We start from the raw sequence: 19,062 nt of genomic DNA on the forward strand, positions 1-19,062 counted from the left end.
TTGACCACTTTTTGAAAGTCAAAAGTGGTAAAATAATAAGAAGTGGTAAACACTTTATGCTGCAAAGCAATGTAATGTTTTGCAACAACTTCTCCCTTACTCGTTTTTAGTCAATACAATATATGTACGTATATATAACAAGTTGTTATTAACAACATGCATGGAAATATTTGTCTCACATTCCCAACATCGGTTTTTACCACTTCTTACCACTTTACCAGTTTTTAGCTGGGTGGTAAATACCACTGTGAATTACCCGTTGCCAATAAGTTTTGCTTTGCCTCCAGCTTTCATTTCAATCGGTTGGGCATTCTGCTCACGGAGGAGAAGAAGCAGCAGCAGATATGACAGGATGGAACTACGTCTTGTGGGTTTTACAATCAAGTCGGTGTTGGTTGGCGTGCAGGCAGACTTTCTCCACCACTTTCTCCCTCCATGATGATAGATTTGCTCTTCGTGACTATTTCGGATGAAAGAATGTCCTTCTCACAGTTCTCACTTTTTCTCATCATCTTTTACTTTACACTTATTCACACCACATCCACACCCACCAGCTTCATGTACCCTCAAACTTGTGTGGTACAAAAACGAGTCTGTATAGCGAGCTTGTCAAGTGACCTCAACCCTGGTTCGGAGATAACATTCTTATAAATGATTGTTACTTTGGTAGGAATGTAAACACGAGGACATAAAGATTTTTATTACTGAAAATGGCAAAATTCGTGTAAAAAGTATGTATGCATATAATATATTTATGTATCTGGCTGCTTCACTTTTTTAATGTGCTGCTGCACAATTCCAATTTTAATTTTTAACAATTTTAATTCCTGCTTTTGCGGGGTTTGGCCATTGCAATTTTGTAATTTATGACATTATAATGTGACTCAATAAACTATAATTAATGTTTGAAAATGATTGATAAAGCATTTCGAATTATTTACATTGTTTACATTTTGGATTCATCTCACTCTACAATTGATTTTCTACCCTGCTCTGGATTACTGCTAATTTTGAGTGTTGCATTTGAGGTGCACAATGTTCCTGGTCTTTATAACGACCATCCTGCCCCCCACAAGGACTGACAATTGCATGTGTGTCTGTTCTAGTCTCATCTGAAGAAAGAGAAAAGTCGTCCTGCTTTCCTTTGTCAATATTTTTTAGATCTAGCGAATAACTCTTTTCATCTGGGCATGAATGACCCACACACCAGGACAGAGATTAATGGTCTCATTTCTCTCTCCACGCTGCCTCTTCTACCGGATTTCTCCTCTCTTCACAAACTGACTCTGTCTACTTCAAGAACGAGGAAGAAGAAGAACCACAACTCTCCTCTACTTTACTCGATATTAAGTATTAGAGATGTTCTTCTTGGTCTTCTTCTTGTAAAATAAATGGCAAGGAACAAGAATTTGAGGGTCCGTGTAGAACACAGATTGTATAGCGGAAGACAGTTTACTTTAAATTGCTTCACTCTTAGGAAAAGGATTACTTGCATGCATTGCATTATTTTATTACTGATAGGTACTTCTCTAAACTCGGAGTGAATTCCACTGAAAAACTTTGAAGTTTGGATGTTGGAGGAGTGGAAGGAGTGTCTTTGCTGCCTGGTCGTCCATGTCGTCGTCCTATTTTGAAGTGACGCGAAAGACAACACACATATAACTTTGCAGCGTGGAATCCCACTGAAGCTAATCCCCTCTGACTGCAGATAAATACATGGCTTTCCACATTCAATTCAATTCTACGAGAAGATCTACTTTCTCCCTTACAAAAAGCAGCGATTCGGATGAAAAACATGGTTCCCTTCATTTATGGAGCGTTTAGCCAACATGTGGAAAATGGGACTGGATCAAGCAAGACAAAGTCGGTTATAGGGACTCGAGTCAGTGTGGGATATGGATGGACCTCAAGTTTTAAAAAATGAGGAGGATTTCCCAAAATATTTCATGGACATGGACCCAAAAAGAGAAGGGGAGGTCCTGCTGTCTTCCTCCTACTTCTTATTCTTTTCTCTGCTACATGTATAACAAATGTGCATGTAGGGTCGTCACCGTCGTCACCCATACGATTTTTGCAATATATGTATGCATATGAGACCTTAGAAGAAGACCGAGGAGCTAGGGCAGGGCAGATTCCTTTAAGAAAGAAGGATGAAAGATCAACTGCTTATCATCCAGAGACAAAAAGTTGGAAAAAACATTCAATTGAATTTAAGTTTTTTCTTCCTCTCTCGCAGATTGCAAAAGTGCTGAATTCCACAAACCAAACGAATAGGAAGACTGTGCAGTTCATGGGGATGCAGATATGGATATGCATTTCATGTCTACACACACATATACATAACTGAAGAAAGGAGCAAATTTGCTCTGTCATCCGTGAATGAAAAATGTATCGCGCTGCATGTGTGCAAGATTATGTGAGCAGCAAGTTCAAAAATAACGGAATCAGCGAGGCTAAATTTCTCATTGTCCCAACAATCCGGGTGGCCCCTGGCTTGTCCGAAGGGAGGGGGGAAGAGGAAGTAGAAGGTGAAGGATTACAACAGGATGCCATTGTTGGGTCATAACCTTGAATTACAATTCAGAATAAGACTCCGAATTCGAAATCCTACAACTTCCTCTGTTCGGTTTGTCATGCAAAACTTGTTCACGGAGCCATCATGATGGATTACAAACACATTATGCTAATATTCCTCGTCCTACCGGGGAAGACGCAAGTGAGGCATCATCATCAGTATTAGGCTGGCTTCTGGTTGGCAGGCAGGCGGAAGACCACTTAAGTCTGAACGACAGAAGGACGGGAGGCGAATAACGCGAGCAGTGGTACCCAAGTCCTTCAGGATATCTCACCAGCAACCCAGGCGTAATGATGACATTGGGCGAAGCCGATTACCAAACGCACGTTCCAGTTGTCGGCCCACCTGTCACAGAATAAAATGAGGTGATGGGTTCATCATAATTTTAGCGAGCTTAGATTTCATATAGCCAAATTTATTGGGCAGGATAACTTTCCACTATTTCTACCAGTTCAAACAATAAATCCTACAAGTCAAGTCAACTTTCCCTTCTGGTGAAACCATTTACTTGCATGAACATACGACGAATGGTTCGAGCTATTCTCGGCCTTGGCACGAATTAAGAATTACTAAAATGTTTCGACGAACGCATTTGGTTGAACTGCTTAGAAAATATGCAAAACCAACAGGACGATGAAGCAAAATTTGTTCAACTTCCACAAGTGGACCAACTTATCTACTCTTCAGCTCAAAGACAGTAATCCAAACTATCCCCGTTTCCCCCTCTCTCGGGAACGACAAGGGAAAAGAAAGGTTGGGACGGAGAGAGAGAGAGCTTTCACCAGACATACATACATGCACATTGTTCCAGATCCACTTATACCGGACAACAACTAAACAATAGACAGTGGTTGGCAATTTCTTGAGAGGAAAGTGAAAGCAGCTTAAAGACGGAAGTGCATGCATATACGGGACGGATAGGACGAGAATGATGGGGAAAGAAGAAATTTTAATGTTACTTGTTTCTCCTTCGACTACAATGATGTTTAATCCACACTAATTCTTCCAAAGATGAGATGAAGGGTATTATTTTAGAGGCGGAAGAGTGAATGACAGGCAGTTCTTCATCTGCCTCCAGAGCACATTCCATCTTTATTTTATCCTCTTATTGTTTTACTCTCCTGCTCGTTGCCGTCCTCCTTTTATTTATTCGGTCACATTTGTTTAAGTCCGACTTATTTCAAATACCAAGAAATGGCAGTTATTATCAAAGCTTCACCACCACCACCACCACCACCGCCGAGAGATCGGTGGTGACTCTTGTACCATCTTTCTCATCATCTATTGTGCGATTCCCCAGTTGAATACAAATACAAAATGTACTCCACTCGTTGGCTCAAGATAAGTAGTCTTGCAAAGTTTAGTTGGGTGGGTGACTTGACTTGACGGGATGGAATTCAAAGGTTTGTTATGGGCAGACATCAACTACGAGTGAAGTTCACGACTACTTTTGCTTCTTTGTTTGATCTTAAAGGGATGATGCAGTTCTTCGTCCTGTTTTGTCGAAATGTTGTTTGGTGTGAAATGAAATATATGTATTCATTCATTAGTTGGTGAAACAGTATGTGCACAGAGAGCGAGAGTTGAGAGAATTCACTCAACATTTCAAGACTACATCCTCTTTCTTCGAGGGCCTCATCCTATTCATTTACTTGGTCTCTTCAGTTTTCAACTAACTAATAAAGTTGGATGGGAAGAAGAACAACAACAACAAACTTTATTTTATCATTTGCTCATTTATGTAAATAGAAGGACACAACTCGGAAATATACTAAATTGATTAATGGTCACGAGAAGAAAACTCGGAGAGTTCAGTAAATACATAAATATTAACAAAATATTTCAATTCAACACTGATATAAAATTTCGGATAAAAAATTTAAGCGATTGTCACATGAATGTCATCTTTGGGAAATTGACATCTCTCCCTTTTCCATATCCATTTCATACGCATTTCAAACCCCTCCTACATAAACACATACAAAAAATCGTTAAATTTGACACATGAAACGAAACGTAAATGGGAACGAAAGTTGTGAAGAAACTTGGAATTCTTCTCCTTCAAGAATGATACACTCGGACCTTTTCTACTTTTCTCTCTCTTCATGTGAGTGAGTGATGCGTCTGACTCAAGTATTTGTATTTTTTCATTTCAAAAGACTTTCTCCTCCTCCTGAATACCATTCTTCCGTGGACATTTATTTGGTTTGCTGAGTTGGACATGACAGAAGCATGCAGGGGGTCAACTTAACTGGTGATGAACGTGGCTGGAACACAGAGTTCTCCACCCCCACATTTTGCTCGAGTAGTAACGACGACGACATACGCATAATCTACAACTCATCCATAATTGGAGGGGAATTGAAACCAGCAAAAAATATCAGGCTGCCGTTCCTTATATGCTTTTATGTCCTGCATGAAATGCTGCAGTTACGATTGCAGTTAGAGAAAATACTAGAGGGGAAAAAGAAGAAGGAGGAAGGAGGAGGAAGGATTTGGTTTCATTCAATTGACGGCGACGTTCTCTCTCCAATCTCGAAGAAAAAGTTGAGAGAAGAGTTGAACTGCTCACCCACCAAATCCTACTGTCATTTCGTGGAGTTTACTTATTTATTACGAGCTTTTATTTTGACTCTTTCTCCCTATTTTTAGATAGGAGCAGCGATTTTCGTTATTTATTTTATCCCATTGACGGGGACGAGATATCGTGTGGGAGGAAGCGGCTGCGGGCTGGATTGCGAAGAGACATAATGGAGGTGCAGTAGATAAGGTATATGTATTTAAAGGTATGTCCTGTGACAGGTGGGATTTTGTGGGTAACTTGTCGGAAATTTTTTTTAAATTGAGAAAAGAGCTTGTATAGCGAAAAGTACGGTGGGTGCTAGTTCATTTTCCAGAACGTCGTATCATAAAGAGCAGTCGATTTCATGCAGGTGCTGGTGGTGGGAGTTGGAGGAAAATTAGAGGTGTGTGTGATGATGGGAAATAATAAAGGTGTGTGCGGGGCCAAGGTGGCAGTGGAGGAAGGAAACCATAAATGTTATCGGATGAAAAATAAGGTTTGATTCGAACTCGGATAAAAGAAGGTATAAATCTGGTGATGCAAAGATCAGATCAACCATATCGATACGGAAAATGGGGCTGGTTGCAGAGTCAAATCGTAAAATTGCGTAGTTTTTTATGCGTTTTATAAGCAATTAATAAAAGTTTGTCAGACGTTCAACGTCAAGTTTAAACCTTTCCTACCAACTTTATGTCGTATTTATTTCGCCCTCATAGAAAATAAAGTGGATTTTGGTATACTGTAAGTGTATGTATGTAGGTGAAGGGTCAGAATAAAGAAAAAATGTGAGACGCCAACAAATCAAAGCGTCAACTGCACACTGTCGTATCAAACGAGAACTAAAAACTTAACTGTTTTAGGTTTCTCAAAAAGTGGGAATAAATTCGGGAAATGTTTACATATGCAAACAGCCGGGTTGTTTTGGGAAACTTTTTCCTGATTGTGTGGTCTTGTAGACTACACACCCATACACACAAAGTTGTCTACGCATTGTTCGCACTCTGCTTTTTGACTTTTCCTCTTCCCATGAAATAAAGTGAAGCAGGGGCCACCGCGAGCAGGAAAGACAAGAAGAAAGAAAGAAAGACAAAGTGGTGGAGTAAGTTGGAAGGAAAAAGAAGACGAAAAGAAAGCAATCTCATTTTTTTCAGTGGTCTGCTTTCCACCACTACAAGTACAAGGAGGCAACAAAGCTTTCCATCCCATTCCACCCGTTTTGTTCTCTGAATTACGAACCAACCAACTTTTAGCATTTACCCGACCAAACTTTGTTGTTGAGATTTAAATAGTCTTTTTCCTCTTCTCTTGCCCTTTTTACTCCTCAAAGTATTGCAGCATACACAGTGTGCATTCTTCTCTCTCTCTTCTCCACAGCTTGTTTAGATCTCTGGGTGAAAAGTCAACTCATTTGCAAACAAAAGAGGGAAATGAACCGTTGGAGAGGGAGAGAGGGGGAAAAAGAGTCGAGGAGATACAGGAAATTAGAAGAATCACAAGGTTTTGTGTCGCGTCGTGTCTGCCGTTCTTCATTCATGATTGATAGGAAGGATGTTTTAGGAATTAACATCATTGCATCGCATCACCTTTTGGCCACTTGACTACCAGTCAGCCTCCACCCATCCACTTGTCTGTCCGACAGTGAGAGAGTGGAGGGAGGGAAAGTAGCCCACTTTCTCTCAGCGTGCTATTTTTATACTTGGAAAGTGGAGATGCACCACCACTTTCACTACACTGGAATCTGACTGCATGGAGTGGCTTTTATTGAATTTAATTAACATAATGTTGTCGATCCTTCACTAGAATGGAGATGATTTTTCCAACTGAATAGTTCCTCCTCCTGCAAAAATAAGTGTATAGAAATCAGACCAGACTTTATTTCACATATGGAAGTATGTGTATCTATATTTCTCTTCATCCGTTTTTACCACACGCACAAACGCAGTGTCCAAGTCAACTTCTTTGGACTCTCTCTTGAAAAAAAATCCGCTGTTTAAATGATGATTTTCTTAACTCTCGAGATTTTTGATGGTGAAAGTTCAAAGGGGAAAATAAATAGGAATGGAGAAAAGGAAACGTTTTCACATTTTTATAGACCCTCCACTTGCCCTCTTTCCACCGAGTTAAATTTAAATTCAGAGGGAAGGTGAAGCAATTAAAGTGGAGATCATGGTGACGGCGGAGGTACGAGGATGACTATTTCTAAGACTTTTGAGACGACGAAAGATATAATTTTGTGGGCGAGACGAGTCGGTGAATGTAAGGAGGGCAGAATATACATATCTTGCAAATGTCCCCTCCCGCCCACTCATTACGTGTAATGTGGAATATTTTCATCATTTAAATGACACATTGAAGAAGAAGAAGGTCTTTGTAATAAAACAAAGCCCAAGAGCTCATATTTCACCGAGTTAGTAGAGATTAAGTCTTTCCCCTTATGCAAATAGCCACTTGTGCGGGAACGTTGTAATATTCTGGGCGAATATTACTCCTGTTGGGCAACCACGTGGAAGAAGGGAGAAAGTGCTGTGAGATTGTGTTTATAAGTACTTTTCCTTCTTACTGGAAGAGAGAGATAGAGAGGGACATGTCCTTCTGAATGTTTCTCAATAATTGCCGTTAATGTGTGCAGAGGAGGACGAGGAAGCTCTTCTTGTTCTTAATAATAAGTGTTTATCCTCAAGATGAAAGATTTCCTGAGGGGTTGCAATCATTTCCGCTCTCCTCTCCTACTCTCTGATGTAGATTGTCATTAATTGCAATTTTTGATAAGAACAGCACTCACGATTTCTTGTAAGGAAGGAAATGAGCATTTCAAGTAGGCATTTCAAAATTAAAGTGGAAGGGGCTTCAAATTTAGTAAAATGTCAAACAATTAAATTTTGTATTTAGTAGGTTGAAATCATTTTGTTGGGCAAAACTTTTCCCTTAAAATGATAACATAAGATCAAGTTTAGGAAAACTATGAAAGTAGGGGCGAAGGTGCTGGTTGTATGCAATCCAATATCTCAGCAGAGGCCAAAGTCTGTCTTCTTTTTGGAACAGGATAACATTTCGCCATACACCAGCTTCAGCCATCTGGCGACTTTCTCCGTACGAAAGTTCACTTTTTGATGGATAAGAGTACGGCAGGAAGTGAAAGTGCGTTGAATTCGGCATGGAAGATGTCGCCTTCATTCCCAGTACAGAATTCTGACCTAACCCTTTTCTCAAAGAACCAATGCTGAGCATGACATGATGAATTGTGATCCCCTTTTATCAGAATCTGTCATATCTTTTCCCACAATACGCCATAAATGTAATTTGTATAACAAGCAGCCTGAAACTAATTGATTTCATTCTCCAATTCAAAGACCCCCTTCATTCAATTCTTTCAACTTTTTTTATCTAAATTAAAAATTGTTTCATTAAATTGAATGAACGGATGAAATAAAAATTTCCATATTTCGCATCTCTCACGCCTCTCAAACTTTTTTCTAATTAGTGGAGACGACGGGTGGTGGTGAGAAAGTTGGGACACACATTAATAATAGATAAGTGAGATATCTACTATACCAATATACCCATTTTTTCTGTGAATCTCTCTCGGGGTTGGCTTGATTGAAATAATTTTCAAAATTCCTAAGAAAAAAATGACTTCTAATCAAGTTTACTCAGAAGAAGTATGAGCAATTACCGGAGTTTTGTGTCGATTTGAAATCTACGGAAGAAGAAAATAGAATTACTACCCCAAAAAGCAAACTAAATAGTCACAATGGGTACACTAATCTTGTAAATAATTACGTTACTCATTGTTCATCACGGGAGGGAGACATGAATTGCAGGGTAAATTAAGCAGGAATAAATCTGCAGAAAGAGACAGACGGTGCTCCTCTTCCTCCTTAACAAGTGCATCATCCGATTAAGTAATGTCGGTTCGTTTTGAGAGTAAATTATGGTGCGCAAAATAATCGTAATGCGGAAATGAGCCCAACATAAAGGCGGCTGAGAATTAATTTCTTCTATTTACCTACTTGCTACCACCTTCATGGTCTTTTCTTGGTGGGTTCATCAGTTCCTTTCACTCCATCCAGTTACTTGGCATCGCATCGTCTTCGTCGTCGTCGTCATCGTCATCGTCGTGCTTTGCAAAGTAATTCTTTACTTATCTTCACCTTGTGAACGAATGGGAAAAACAGTCCCTTAATTTAATTCTAGCTGCTGTTTATCTTGAGTCGAGTTGAAGTTTATGTTTGTTGAGGTTTTACCCCACTGCATAAATTACCTCTCATCTGACAGCGGTCCTTAACGAGAGATGGGGAAGGATTTCTCGTGATTAAGTGACTCACGGTGGTGGGGAAGATTAAGGTGCTTAGTGCTCACCTTAAGATTTATTTATTCAAAGTGGATGGACAGATGAGGTTTCTTCGAGTACATAAAAATGCAATCGAACAAAATGGGCGGACAAATTAGTAGTTTCAATTTCAATGTGCCAGCATTTATTTTTAAAATTCGCTATACAATATTTTGACATACTTTTACATAATAATAATAATAATAGTAATCAGTACTAGTAATATTTTCTCCCTGATTGAAAAAGGATGGACTAAATACACTCCTCTTCTTCGGGTAAAGTGGAAGTAGATCGAGCCGATGATATTTTTGGTGTGTAATTAATAGTACGAGTACGACGAACTACTAGATAATTATTTAATTCTAGTTTAAACTTAATTACAGAGAGTAGAAAAGCACCACTATAATTTCTTGTAGTACCACAAAGTACAATGTATACATTTCCTCTTCTCATCTCCATCCTCGTTGACCTGCGTGCCATTTCTCAATGTTAGTAATTAGTAAGCATTAAAAATCACCTTTCTCTCTCTCCCACTCGGTTATAAATGTTAACAAATTTGTCTCCCAGAGTAGACATCTTAATATATTAAATTACCATTAGTTTAACATCAATATAGAATACATTGCTCATGATAAGACGAGTCTCACAGCAAATGAGAGACGTGTGTGCTTCTCCTCCCACAATTTTGGATACCCAAATACGTACTTTAATCTTCAAACCTATAATTTTCACCTCCATGGAAGATTCGAGATTGCTTATCTTTAATGTGTTTCAGAAAAATAAAAATCCATCTGGTTTTCTTCCTCCAACTCCAACAGTCGCATTGCATGGAGCAATGTGCCCACTAATAATAGGGATTTATTAGTGCTGACGGATATCTTCACTAATTATTACAGTGTTTCTTCATTCATTAGTAATAATAGGAATAACTGAACTGGTGGGTGGGCGGATGGTGGTGTTGCTTACTCAATTTATAATTTCATCATCACCATCCTGCTAACGAATCATGCTTGGTTGGCTGGTTGTTGTCTGTGATTAGAATACATGCATTCGACTCCCGGACAAAGAAGGAGGACTCCACTCTCGGACATCAAATAATGTGTATAGAGGCAGTAATTGTGCTTCATCAACAATAAGCCAAACCTATTGTGTAATTTCCTCATTAAACTGTTGGGATTTAGAACAAGGCTGTTTTGACGGCTCAAAGGGAAATGTCCAAACTCTTGCTCACTTATTGTTAGTTGTGGTGACAGACTTGCATCATGATGGTTGGTAAATTTCTAATAATCGTTATTACGCACGTAATATTCTTGTGCAACAATATTTAATACGGAATATAATCACCCCCTCAAAGTTTTTATAATTCTAAATAACTTCTTCTCAACTAATTAATCGTTCCTAACATTACGAGTCAAATTCGAAGGATGATTTACGCATTTCGAACATTGGAATTGGTGGCTGTTGTTGCGGCTGTTGCTGCTCGCGATGGTGTTGAGTTACGAGATGTTGAGAACCCGACCCTATCGATTCCGGCATCACGGGAACGTATGTCGATGACGGGGACGTTTTCGAATGGTGGTGCATCGCTTCGTCAGCCGCGGACTCGTCACGAGAAGAGTGACAACAGCGCAGCGCCAGGGTGAGTTCTCCCTTCATTTCGGAACACAGGGGGGCCTGGAAGTTATCAAATAGCATAATATTTTATTCCCAGTTTCCTTCTAATTTACTATATGAAAGGTAATTAATTTGCCATTAATTACGCAGCAGGTACTTTTATGATATGCATGTAAAGACGAGAAAACGGGGGACAACTAACTGTCACCAAGCTTTTGTTTTCCTCGGCACACACAATGAGTAATTTTTGCTGGGATGACATATATGACAAGTATTTTTATTCTCCCTTTGACTTTTGCCTCGCTGCATGCATTATGTAAAAGTGGGGAGAGGAGAAAGCAGGGCATGTGTTGTGTTGCTCCTCCATCCAAAAGTACGTACAAATGGGCTTCCTCTTCTGCAACCTGAATGAGAAGAATGAGCACGAGATATTTATCTCAGATTGCTCAGTTTACAAACTGGAGCAGAGGCCGAAGAAGGAAGGCAGTGAAGGAGGAAGGGGAAAGCAGTGCTGTGGATATTTCTTGCTTTGTCTTCTTCTGTCTGGCAAAACTCCAATCCAATGAATGCACTCATCCCCATATATTCCAATTTCTACAACTTTTACACATTTACTATACTGCGGTGGTGGGACAAGTCGTGTGTTCCTACATGGATGAGTCTCGTAATGTAAATGCAAACTAATATGTAATGTAATGTGATTCCGGTGGTGGTAAAAATGCTCCTTCACTCCAGCACGGCGTGGCTTCCAGTAAGTATGTAATACATTCTTCTCCTAATAAAGTGAGCAGGAAAAAATAGGCGTTTGTTGGAGGGATCCAACATCTACACATTTATTATTGTCAAATTATGCAAAATATTAAAAATGAAAGTCGTAAAAGTTGGGAAAGAAATAAATCCAGATTTGAAGATTGTAATTTCATTCAACGTAACCCTTATAAATATTATTTTGGAGATTTTACAAATCTTCCTTCCTCTCGGAAAGGGGGAAACTTTGTAAATTTTTGAATTGTGTTTCTCTGATTGGAAATGAGTACGAAAACTGCGACTTTTTTTTGAGTGGGATTATTTACTCGAGATTCGATTTTCATTCCGAAAATGAGAAAGTTTAACACTACAGGAAATAAAGAGAAAGCAAGGAAATCTGACAGAAACTCTTCTGTTCTGTATAAAAAATGAGGATGAATGTGACAAGTGGCAGGACAGCATGTGCAGTAAATTTATATTAAAAAATTAAAGTAATCAACTACTCCTCCACCACAAGGAGGAGAGAGAGAAAGGCTGAAATGTACACTGAGCGAATGAATGGGATGGGTTTCTAAAGTTTGGGGACAAGCTGTCCTCATAAAATAACAGGGACGAAATAAGTGTTCCTCACCACCATCCTCTGGGATTGGGACGAAGGACATGGGACCAAGGCAAAGTAAATGAAGAAGGAATTAGAGAGTGAGTAGATGGACGCCGAACTATTTTAAAAGGAGAACACTAACTACTCGTCTGCCAAATTCAGTACAAAAGAACGACCAACTAAAAGAATTTGAGAGTCCTACATACTCGTAGCCTAGTCCCGTCCTGGATGTGGGTGGAGGAGCGAGGAGACTGCAATACCGATATGAGACCGAGACGCTACAACTAATACTTTAAACCGAGAAACATGTATACATTCATGGCAAAGTTGCATGGTTAGTTAGCCCGACATGCAACAACGATTGATGTTGCTGGAAGTTATTTCTGGGTGGGTGGGATAGTAGTCAAGTATTTAGCAGACTTCTCGATACTGGGGTGGCCATAGGGCAGGCGTTATATGGACATGCACTGTCCAAATTTAATAAAACTGCTGACATGCATATTCTTCAACAATTCGCATAACGAAGGACCCAGAACCAATTAACGAGCTGCCCTTGTAGATTATTAATAGGAATGAGGAGCGAGTAACAAGATGAATGGTAACCTAGTTATTTTGATGGAGCTATTTTGGAAATTTGCTGAAAATGTCAAAAATTGTGGACACTGAGGAGTGAAACTATTTGATTCCGACTTTCACTTTGTAGACACACGCGGCGGACTGCATCCACCTCATGTCGGAGTCCGTTTGAAAATATAAAAGTGAAAGTCCTTGCAAATATCTTTCCTGATGGCTCATTCACTCATGAATGAGCCCACAACCCGATCCTCAAATGTAGTGAAAGTGTTTAAATCAGAAAGTGCATGGGGACACACAAACGAGGGCTGAATGGTGGGATCCAACCCGCCCAATTCGAGTCTTCCTCACTTGAAGGATTAAATATTTCTCCATTAGTCCGACAATGCTACCACTCATAAATGATAAGATTGCCAGACTCAGCGCTGAGCTAAGCAACTAGCCGTCATCATTATCATTATATTCACTAAACCAAGACGTAGCCAAAACCCGCGAGTCAACCTAATGTAAAGTTATATTACCAAATATCTTCTTGGCATCGTATGAGAAAGGAGGAGGAGGAGGAGAAAAAAGTAAATAAATATCATCGGAAATACGCAGAAATAAGCTGAAATGTGAAACATTCCTTCCAAATGTGCGCAATTAGTGCTGTTACCACTGTGCTCCGAGTACATTTTTATTTTGTTTGGATTTTAGAGAGAGAAAGAGAATTCCGAGTTGGTTGGGCTGGGCCGGATGGATGGATGGATAGATGGAATTGGAGCAAAAAGTAAAAGTGATGATGGGGAGGAAACAGCATCACTACGACTTGTACATACATGCACAATGATGAGAACCCTTTGAGTTGGCCGACGAACAGCTAAAATGAATTAGTCGACACTTTTGGGAATTGGGGAGCTAAGAGAGAACTGAGAGGAGTCAACGACATGCCTCAGACGTCGACATTATTATTACGCAATGCAACTGGGAAAAGTGGCTCCTTGGGGAACGTTTAGGAATATTGCTCCTCGTCCTCTCATCGAGATTCTCCTTGCACTGCTCGTGCCATGATTTTCTCCCTCTTACTTTAGGAAGATATGAGCATTTTTGCAAAAATACTACCCTCATTTTCAAGCAGGCACTCACCTTCTTCAACTTTGCATTTCTCCGCACATGACAACAAAACTCGCAAATTGCAACGACAACGGCGAGAATAAGGCCGGCAAAGAGAACGACAAAGACACCGCCGATGTTATCAATGCCCAGGGGAGATGCCTGCGGAGAAAAAAAATCACAAAAATTAATTAATTAGCCCAACCTTTCAATAATTGCGTTACATAACACTCATCATTTTAAATTTTCACATGATTGAACACTTCAGAAATATTACATAACTTTCTAAAGTATGTGCATCCTAATAATAATATTTATTCAATGAGACACCCCAAAATTAGGTCATTACATCTCAAGGCATGTACATTTTAAAAAAACCATGGATAAGGCAGTATGATAATATAGTTAGGATAAAGATTCAATTTAAATAGTCTCTATTGTTTTCATATTCATCGATCATATTAAAAATAATAATAAGTATCCGATACAGTTTTGTATATTTTGAAAAATAATGACACCCAACAGTAATGTTTCTGCTCAATTAAAATACCGATATCTCACAAGAAAAAAATAGGGTAAGTAAGGCTAATTATGGATACATGAGGGAGTACAACTGACAAAAGTGGAAGAAGGTCCTTCGAAGTCTAGATAATTTAATTCGAGACAACTTTTCTTCGAATACTTTGCCGAACAATTTCATTAACCGTACACGGAGTCCCCTTCCTCATCAAATTTCAATCCCAAACTCCCCCACGTTTATGAAGGACTTCACATAAAGTAGAAATCAAAGGTGACTTATTTGACAGTGCCTAAAATTCCTCAGAATAGTGATTGAGTGTATCCACTCAACAAACTATAAAATTACATTACACCCACTATCCTAAACGCAATATGTAATTTGAAGGGATTTGAAATTAATTCATTTGAAACCTTATTTTCAACCAGAGCTCAGAGGAGGAAGGTAACGGCGATGCAGACAAAGGAACTGGAGATAATTTGAGTGAAGGGTGGGTTAGGTTCATCTGGGAGATCAGATATTCACTTGATTAAAAACCACAAAGTTACAATCTTCGTCTCACAACTCCAGTTAAACTGACGATCAAAACGCGTCATTATTTGGAAACTTAAAGGTCTTTATAGATTAACATAAGGACGTAATTAAATAATAGGTTAATACTGATCAAATTGTATACATCTTAACGAATTGTACGCAAATAAACAAATAAACTTGCTTTAGAGTCCTTTTTGTCATCCCGGTTGCAAACGTCCCCAGTGTTTTTCCACCACTTATTGTACATCAGTTGGATCATGCCTTTCTCCTGGAGTTCGAGGATAGCGAGAGATAACTTATCTCGCCACGGTGACCCTGCAACCAAGATAACGTACGCATTATTGACTTTACTTACATCCTACATACTGCATCCTGGAGTTATGTGCGTAGTTAATTTCCTACGCAGTTCTTAACTTACCCTTCGGCATGCCGATTCCGTAGCCCTTCGAGTCCAGCGTCGACCCTGTCAGGACGGAAAAACATTTTTACACACAGAACATAAATGTGCTATGAATTAATCACTCCCAAAATTTGCCGTGTATTTACACAGTCCAAAAATAGAAAACTAATAATTTTATTCTCAACAAAAAAAAACTCACCAATCTGCGTAAGATTGCAATCCCTCTGCACGGCATAGTCCAGCATGGGCGACTCAATTAAAAAGGCATAATTCCCCTGCAAAACTCTCGTTATTCCCTGCTCATAAGTTTGAACAAAGACATTTGAGTGGCTCTCCATATACGTCCACATCGTTTTGTAAGTCGTGATGGTAGAGTTCTGCAATTTTTGGATAAGAAATAAAAAAAGGATAAATCTTGAGCAATTACTTATGTCATCGTTTCGTGTTGTGTATAGATTTGAGAAGTAAATAGGAATGCAAATCTCGACAAGAAGTCCTTAAGAAACGGAATACCACTTCTTCCTTGACTTCTTTGGCACACGAAGTGTTTCATTCAAGCAGCATCTCGCCGGCCGTCCTAATAATCTGATTGATTACTGCGAGATAATGCTGCCATGGGACTACGTAACTCAAGTATCTGGGTTCAGACACCACGGGAAGTTGGTAAATGAGGCAGGAATATTCCACCCGTGTTTTCTCCTCTTTGTGCCCCGTGTTGTGTTCGAGCCGAGTGAATGCAATTTATTGTGCTGGTTGTGTAATGTCCGGTAATGCCAGATACATACACACCGAGGTTGTCGTTTCATAACAACATTGCTCATCATTCGTCGTCGTCGTCGTCGTCGTCGTCCTTCTTCGTCTTCTTCCTCATTAAGGTGCGTTTGGTTTATTGTGTTGTGTACATGATACGAAATGTGTATGCGAGTTTGTGCTGCGAGCTGAGTGGGCGGGTGGTGAGATTTATTAATCTACATGTTGTAATTTGGAGGAGAAAGTGAGTTTGGTGGGTGCGACTGGCCGGACTTTGTAAAGTGGAGTCGTTGGTTGTTCAGACTCAGTTGGTTGGGCAATGGTTCAACTCTGGCTGGAAGGCGGCCAGAAGAATAATCAAATTAAATCATCCGTCCTTTGTAGACCTAGCGGCTCTTTTCTCTTTATGATAATCAATACTTTACTCTCCGTGAATCTCTTCATTATTACCGGCCAGCTCGGAAGGAGAGCTAACAACCGCCAGCACCACGGAGAGAGCGATTGAGGAAGAAGACGAAGAGGAACCCACCAACCAACAAATGAACTAACAATGTATGTGCACTTTCTCTGCGTGAGTGGCTCGGTGTCGTGTCGATGGAGGTGAATAAGAGGACCAGACAGACAGGCTGCACGTTAGTTGGATTGGATTGGGCCAAGTGAGTCAAGAGATTTCCATAATCGGGAAAAACCGGTCAAAAATAAAATACTGTTTTTTGTTCATTACGCATAATGCAGGCGGCGTATTGGATGAGGAGAGGCGAGGAGGATGCGAGAGAAGTTTACTAATGAAGTAGAAATCTTGTTTTATAACTCGAGGTGAAAAATAAGGTGGTGGTCCTCCCTGTTTGTCTGTCTGTCTGTACGTCTACCTATCTACTTTCTCTTCTGGAATGACTTCTTCGTCTCCATTCCAATATAATCATCGTGTTCGTATGTATAAGCCGCTACGACTACTATTGCACTTCCTGCAATCACCATAATGAACCGGAAAACTTGGGCATCCAGCCCTCCTCGTACGGGTACAAATATCTCTATCTCCACTCTACATAATGAAACGGAAGGAAACATTGTTACAGGCGGCTGGGTGGGTGGGTGGTTGGATGGCCGGGAAAGGAGAGAGTCGAGCTTGGTGTGAGGGGGTGAGGATGAGTTAGTGAAAAGAGAGCATATTTTGGTTAACCAGATTTTTATTGCTACTTCATTATCCATCCACTTCATTCCTACAAATATCTGACGGAGGTTGGTTGGTCGTGTCCGTGTCTCGCTGTGTGTGTGGTTTGATCATGTTTGTCAAAGTATTGGTTTCACTTTCTCTCCCCAAAACTATATGCTTTCCATCCATCGGAATCTATCTCTGTCTAGCTAAAAAGTTAGATTTAGGAAAAATTCGACAGTTTTTTTGTCACTCTGGAGGCTTTTGTCCCCTGAGAGAGGAGAGACCACGGTGTCGGCACACAACAACTCGTAGGTACACATATACGCCACAGCTACTGGTCTAAAGTATAAATAAACGGAAAACGTGTCTCCGTGATGATGACGCCACGCGCTGCAGTACTGCATGAAAGTGTATTCCATCACTTTTTATTTTATGACGATGATGTGTCTCGTATATGATTTAAAATGAGGGTGTTGGTCGTGTCGGCGGTGTGGTTGTATGTGTCGAGAGATGAAATGCGCTCATGAATTTCAACTGTGCGGGGAAAGTGATTGGCAGTGCGTGTCACGTTTTCTTACCCGGAAGAAATCCATTGTGGATCCACTATCCAGAGTCCCGTACGAAATGTCGGTCTGGTGAGCGAGATCAGATGCACTCTCAATCGGTGTGCTCTTCCTGTCCACGGTGAGGAAAGCGGCGAGATTGGCAGTATAGGATGACACTATAATAAGCGTAAAAAACCACCAGATCCCTCCCACCAACCTCGTCGACGTAGCCTGAGAAAGAGGAAACAAGTCCGTGGTCAGTTTCTCGCGTAAGTTTGTACTTTCTTTAGAGGAGAAAGTTGTCACCCTCGTCCGACTACTGCAAGCGCTACCACAAGTAATCTACGTGATTTCGCATTGTTTTTTGTTTGGACCTCGTAAGAAAAGTCTCGTCCGCCGGCTCAAATCCTCTTAATAATTTGTAATCATTTTAAGTAACTCGATAAAGAAGTTGTTGGGAGGAACAAAGGGAGAAATGGGAGAGTCGGAGTCGGACGGGGTGAGACATAAACAATGAGGAAAGTTTAATTAAGCTAAAGTTTCCCCTTGGAGAGGAGGATTCTGTGTCGTCTCAACTACACAACGGACCGAAACCCTGTATCACCTTGGGGTTAAGGCCCGATCCTTGTCGGAGGAACGTGCCGGTGATAAACCACACAGAGTTGGGGAAGGAAAATTGGTTTTCCAGAATCCCTTCGTCCCCCGCGCACGGTGGTGGGGCCAACCACTCGTTCGGCGTGAACCTACGGATGCGAAAGATTAATGTGATATTTATTGCACGAGTATTTAGTAGTCGGGTAGTTTATATTTACTCACCGTGCGACGACAAAGAGGCAAAAACAGACGAGAACGTAGGCACCTGTGGAATAAGAAAAGAGACAAAAAGAGAGTAAAGAGACAACTTGCACTATTTCGTAACACAACAACATTAATAAAAATATTTTCATTTCATCAGCACAATTCCAACTTTTGGGTCACTTTCTCCTCGAAGGGGTGCAGTGAATCATTTATTTCTTGGACGGTGGATGGGACGAGGTCCAAATTAGGAGAAAGTGTCCTTGGGCG

General features: G+C 40.2%; 1 protein-coding gene and 1 long non-coding RNA gene across 3 annotated transcripts in view; one reads left to right on the forward strand and one right to left on the reverse strand.

The window, feature by feature from the left end:
- Positions 1 to 9,596: 9,596 nt before the first annotated feature.
- The window catches only part of LOC110850866 (glutamate receptor ionotropic, kainate 2), a 34,993-nt gene continuing 25,527 nt past the window's right edge, over positions 9,597 to 19,062 (reverse strand). For both annotated transcript variants that reach the window (XM_035852977.1, XM_035852976.1), the window contains exons 13-20: positions 18,814 to 18,856; positions 18,602 to 18,740; positions 18,031 to 18,228; positions 15,746 to 15,923; positions 15,565 to 15,609; positions 15,328 to 15,461; positions 14,129 to 14,257; positions 9,597 to 11,142 (exon numbers count right to left, since the gene is read on the reverse strand). In XM_035852977.1, coding sequence (XP_035708870.1) covers positions 10,873 to 11,142; positions 14,129 to 14,257; positions 15,328 to 15,461; positions 15,565 to 15,609; positions 15,746 to 15,923; positions 18,031 to 18,228; positions 18,602 to 18,740; positions 18,814 to 18,856 — 1,136 coding nt within the window. In that variant the 3' untranslated portion in view covers positions 9,597 to 10,872. The remainder of the gene's footprint in view (positions 11,143 to 14,128; positions 14,258 to 15,327; positions 15,462 to 15,564; positions 15,610 to 15,745; positions 15,924 to 18,030; positions 18,229 to 18,601; positions 18,741 to 18,813; positions 18,857 to 19,062) is intronic.
- On the forward strand, positions 10,975 to 15,346 carry LOC118436041. Its single transcript, XR_004835151.1, has 2 exons — positions 10,975 to 11,107; positions 15,041 to 15,346. It is a non-coding gene; the product is annotated as an uncharacterized LOC118436041 (long non-coding RNA).

The sequence above is a fragment of the Folsomia candida genome, unplaced genomic scaffold (genome assembly GCF_002217175.1).
Source record: "Folsomia candida strain VU population unplaced genomic scaffold, ASM221717v1 Fcan01_Sc006, whole genome shotgun sequence".
In the NCBI taxonomy this organism is placed as follows: Eukaryota; Metazoa; Arthropoda; class Collembola; order Entomobryomorpha; family Isotomidae; genus Folsomia; species Folsomia candida.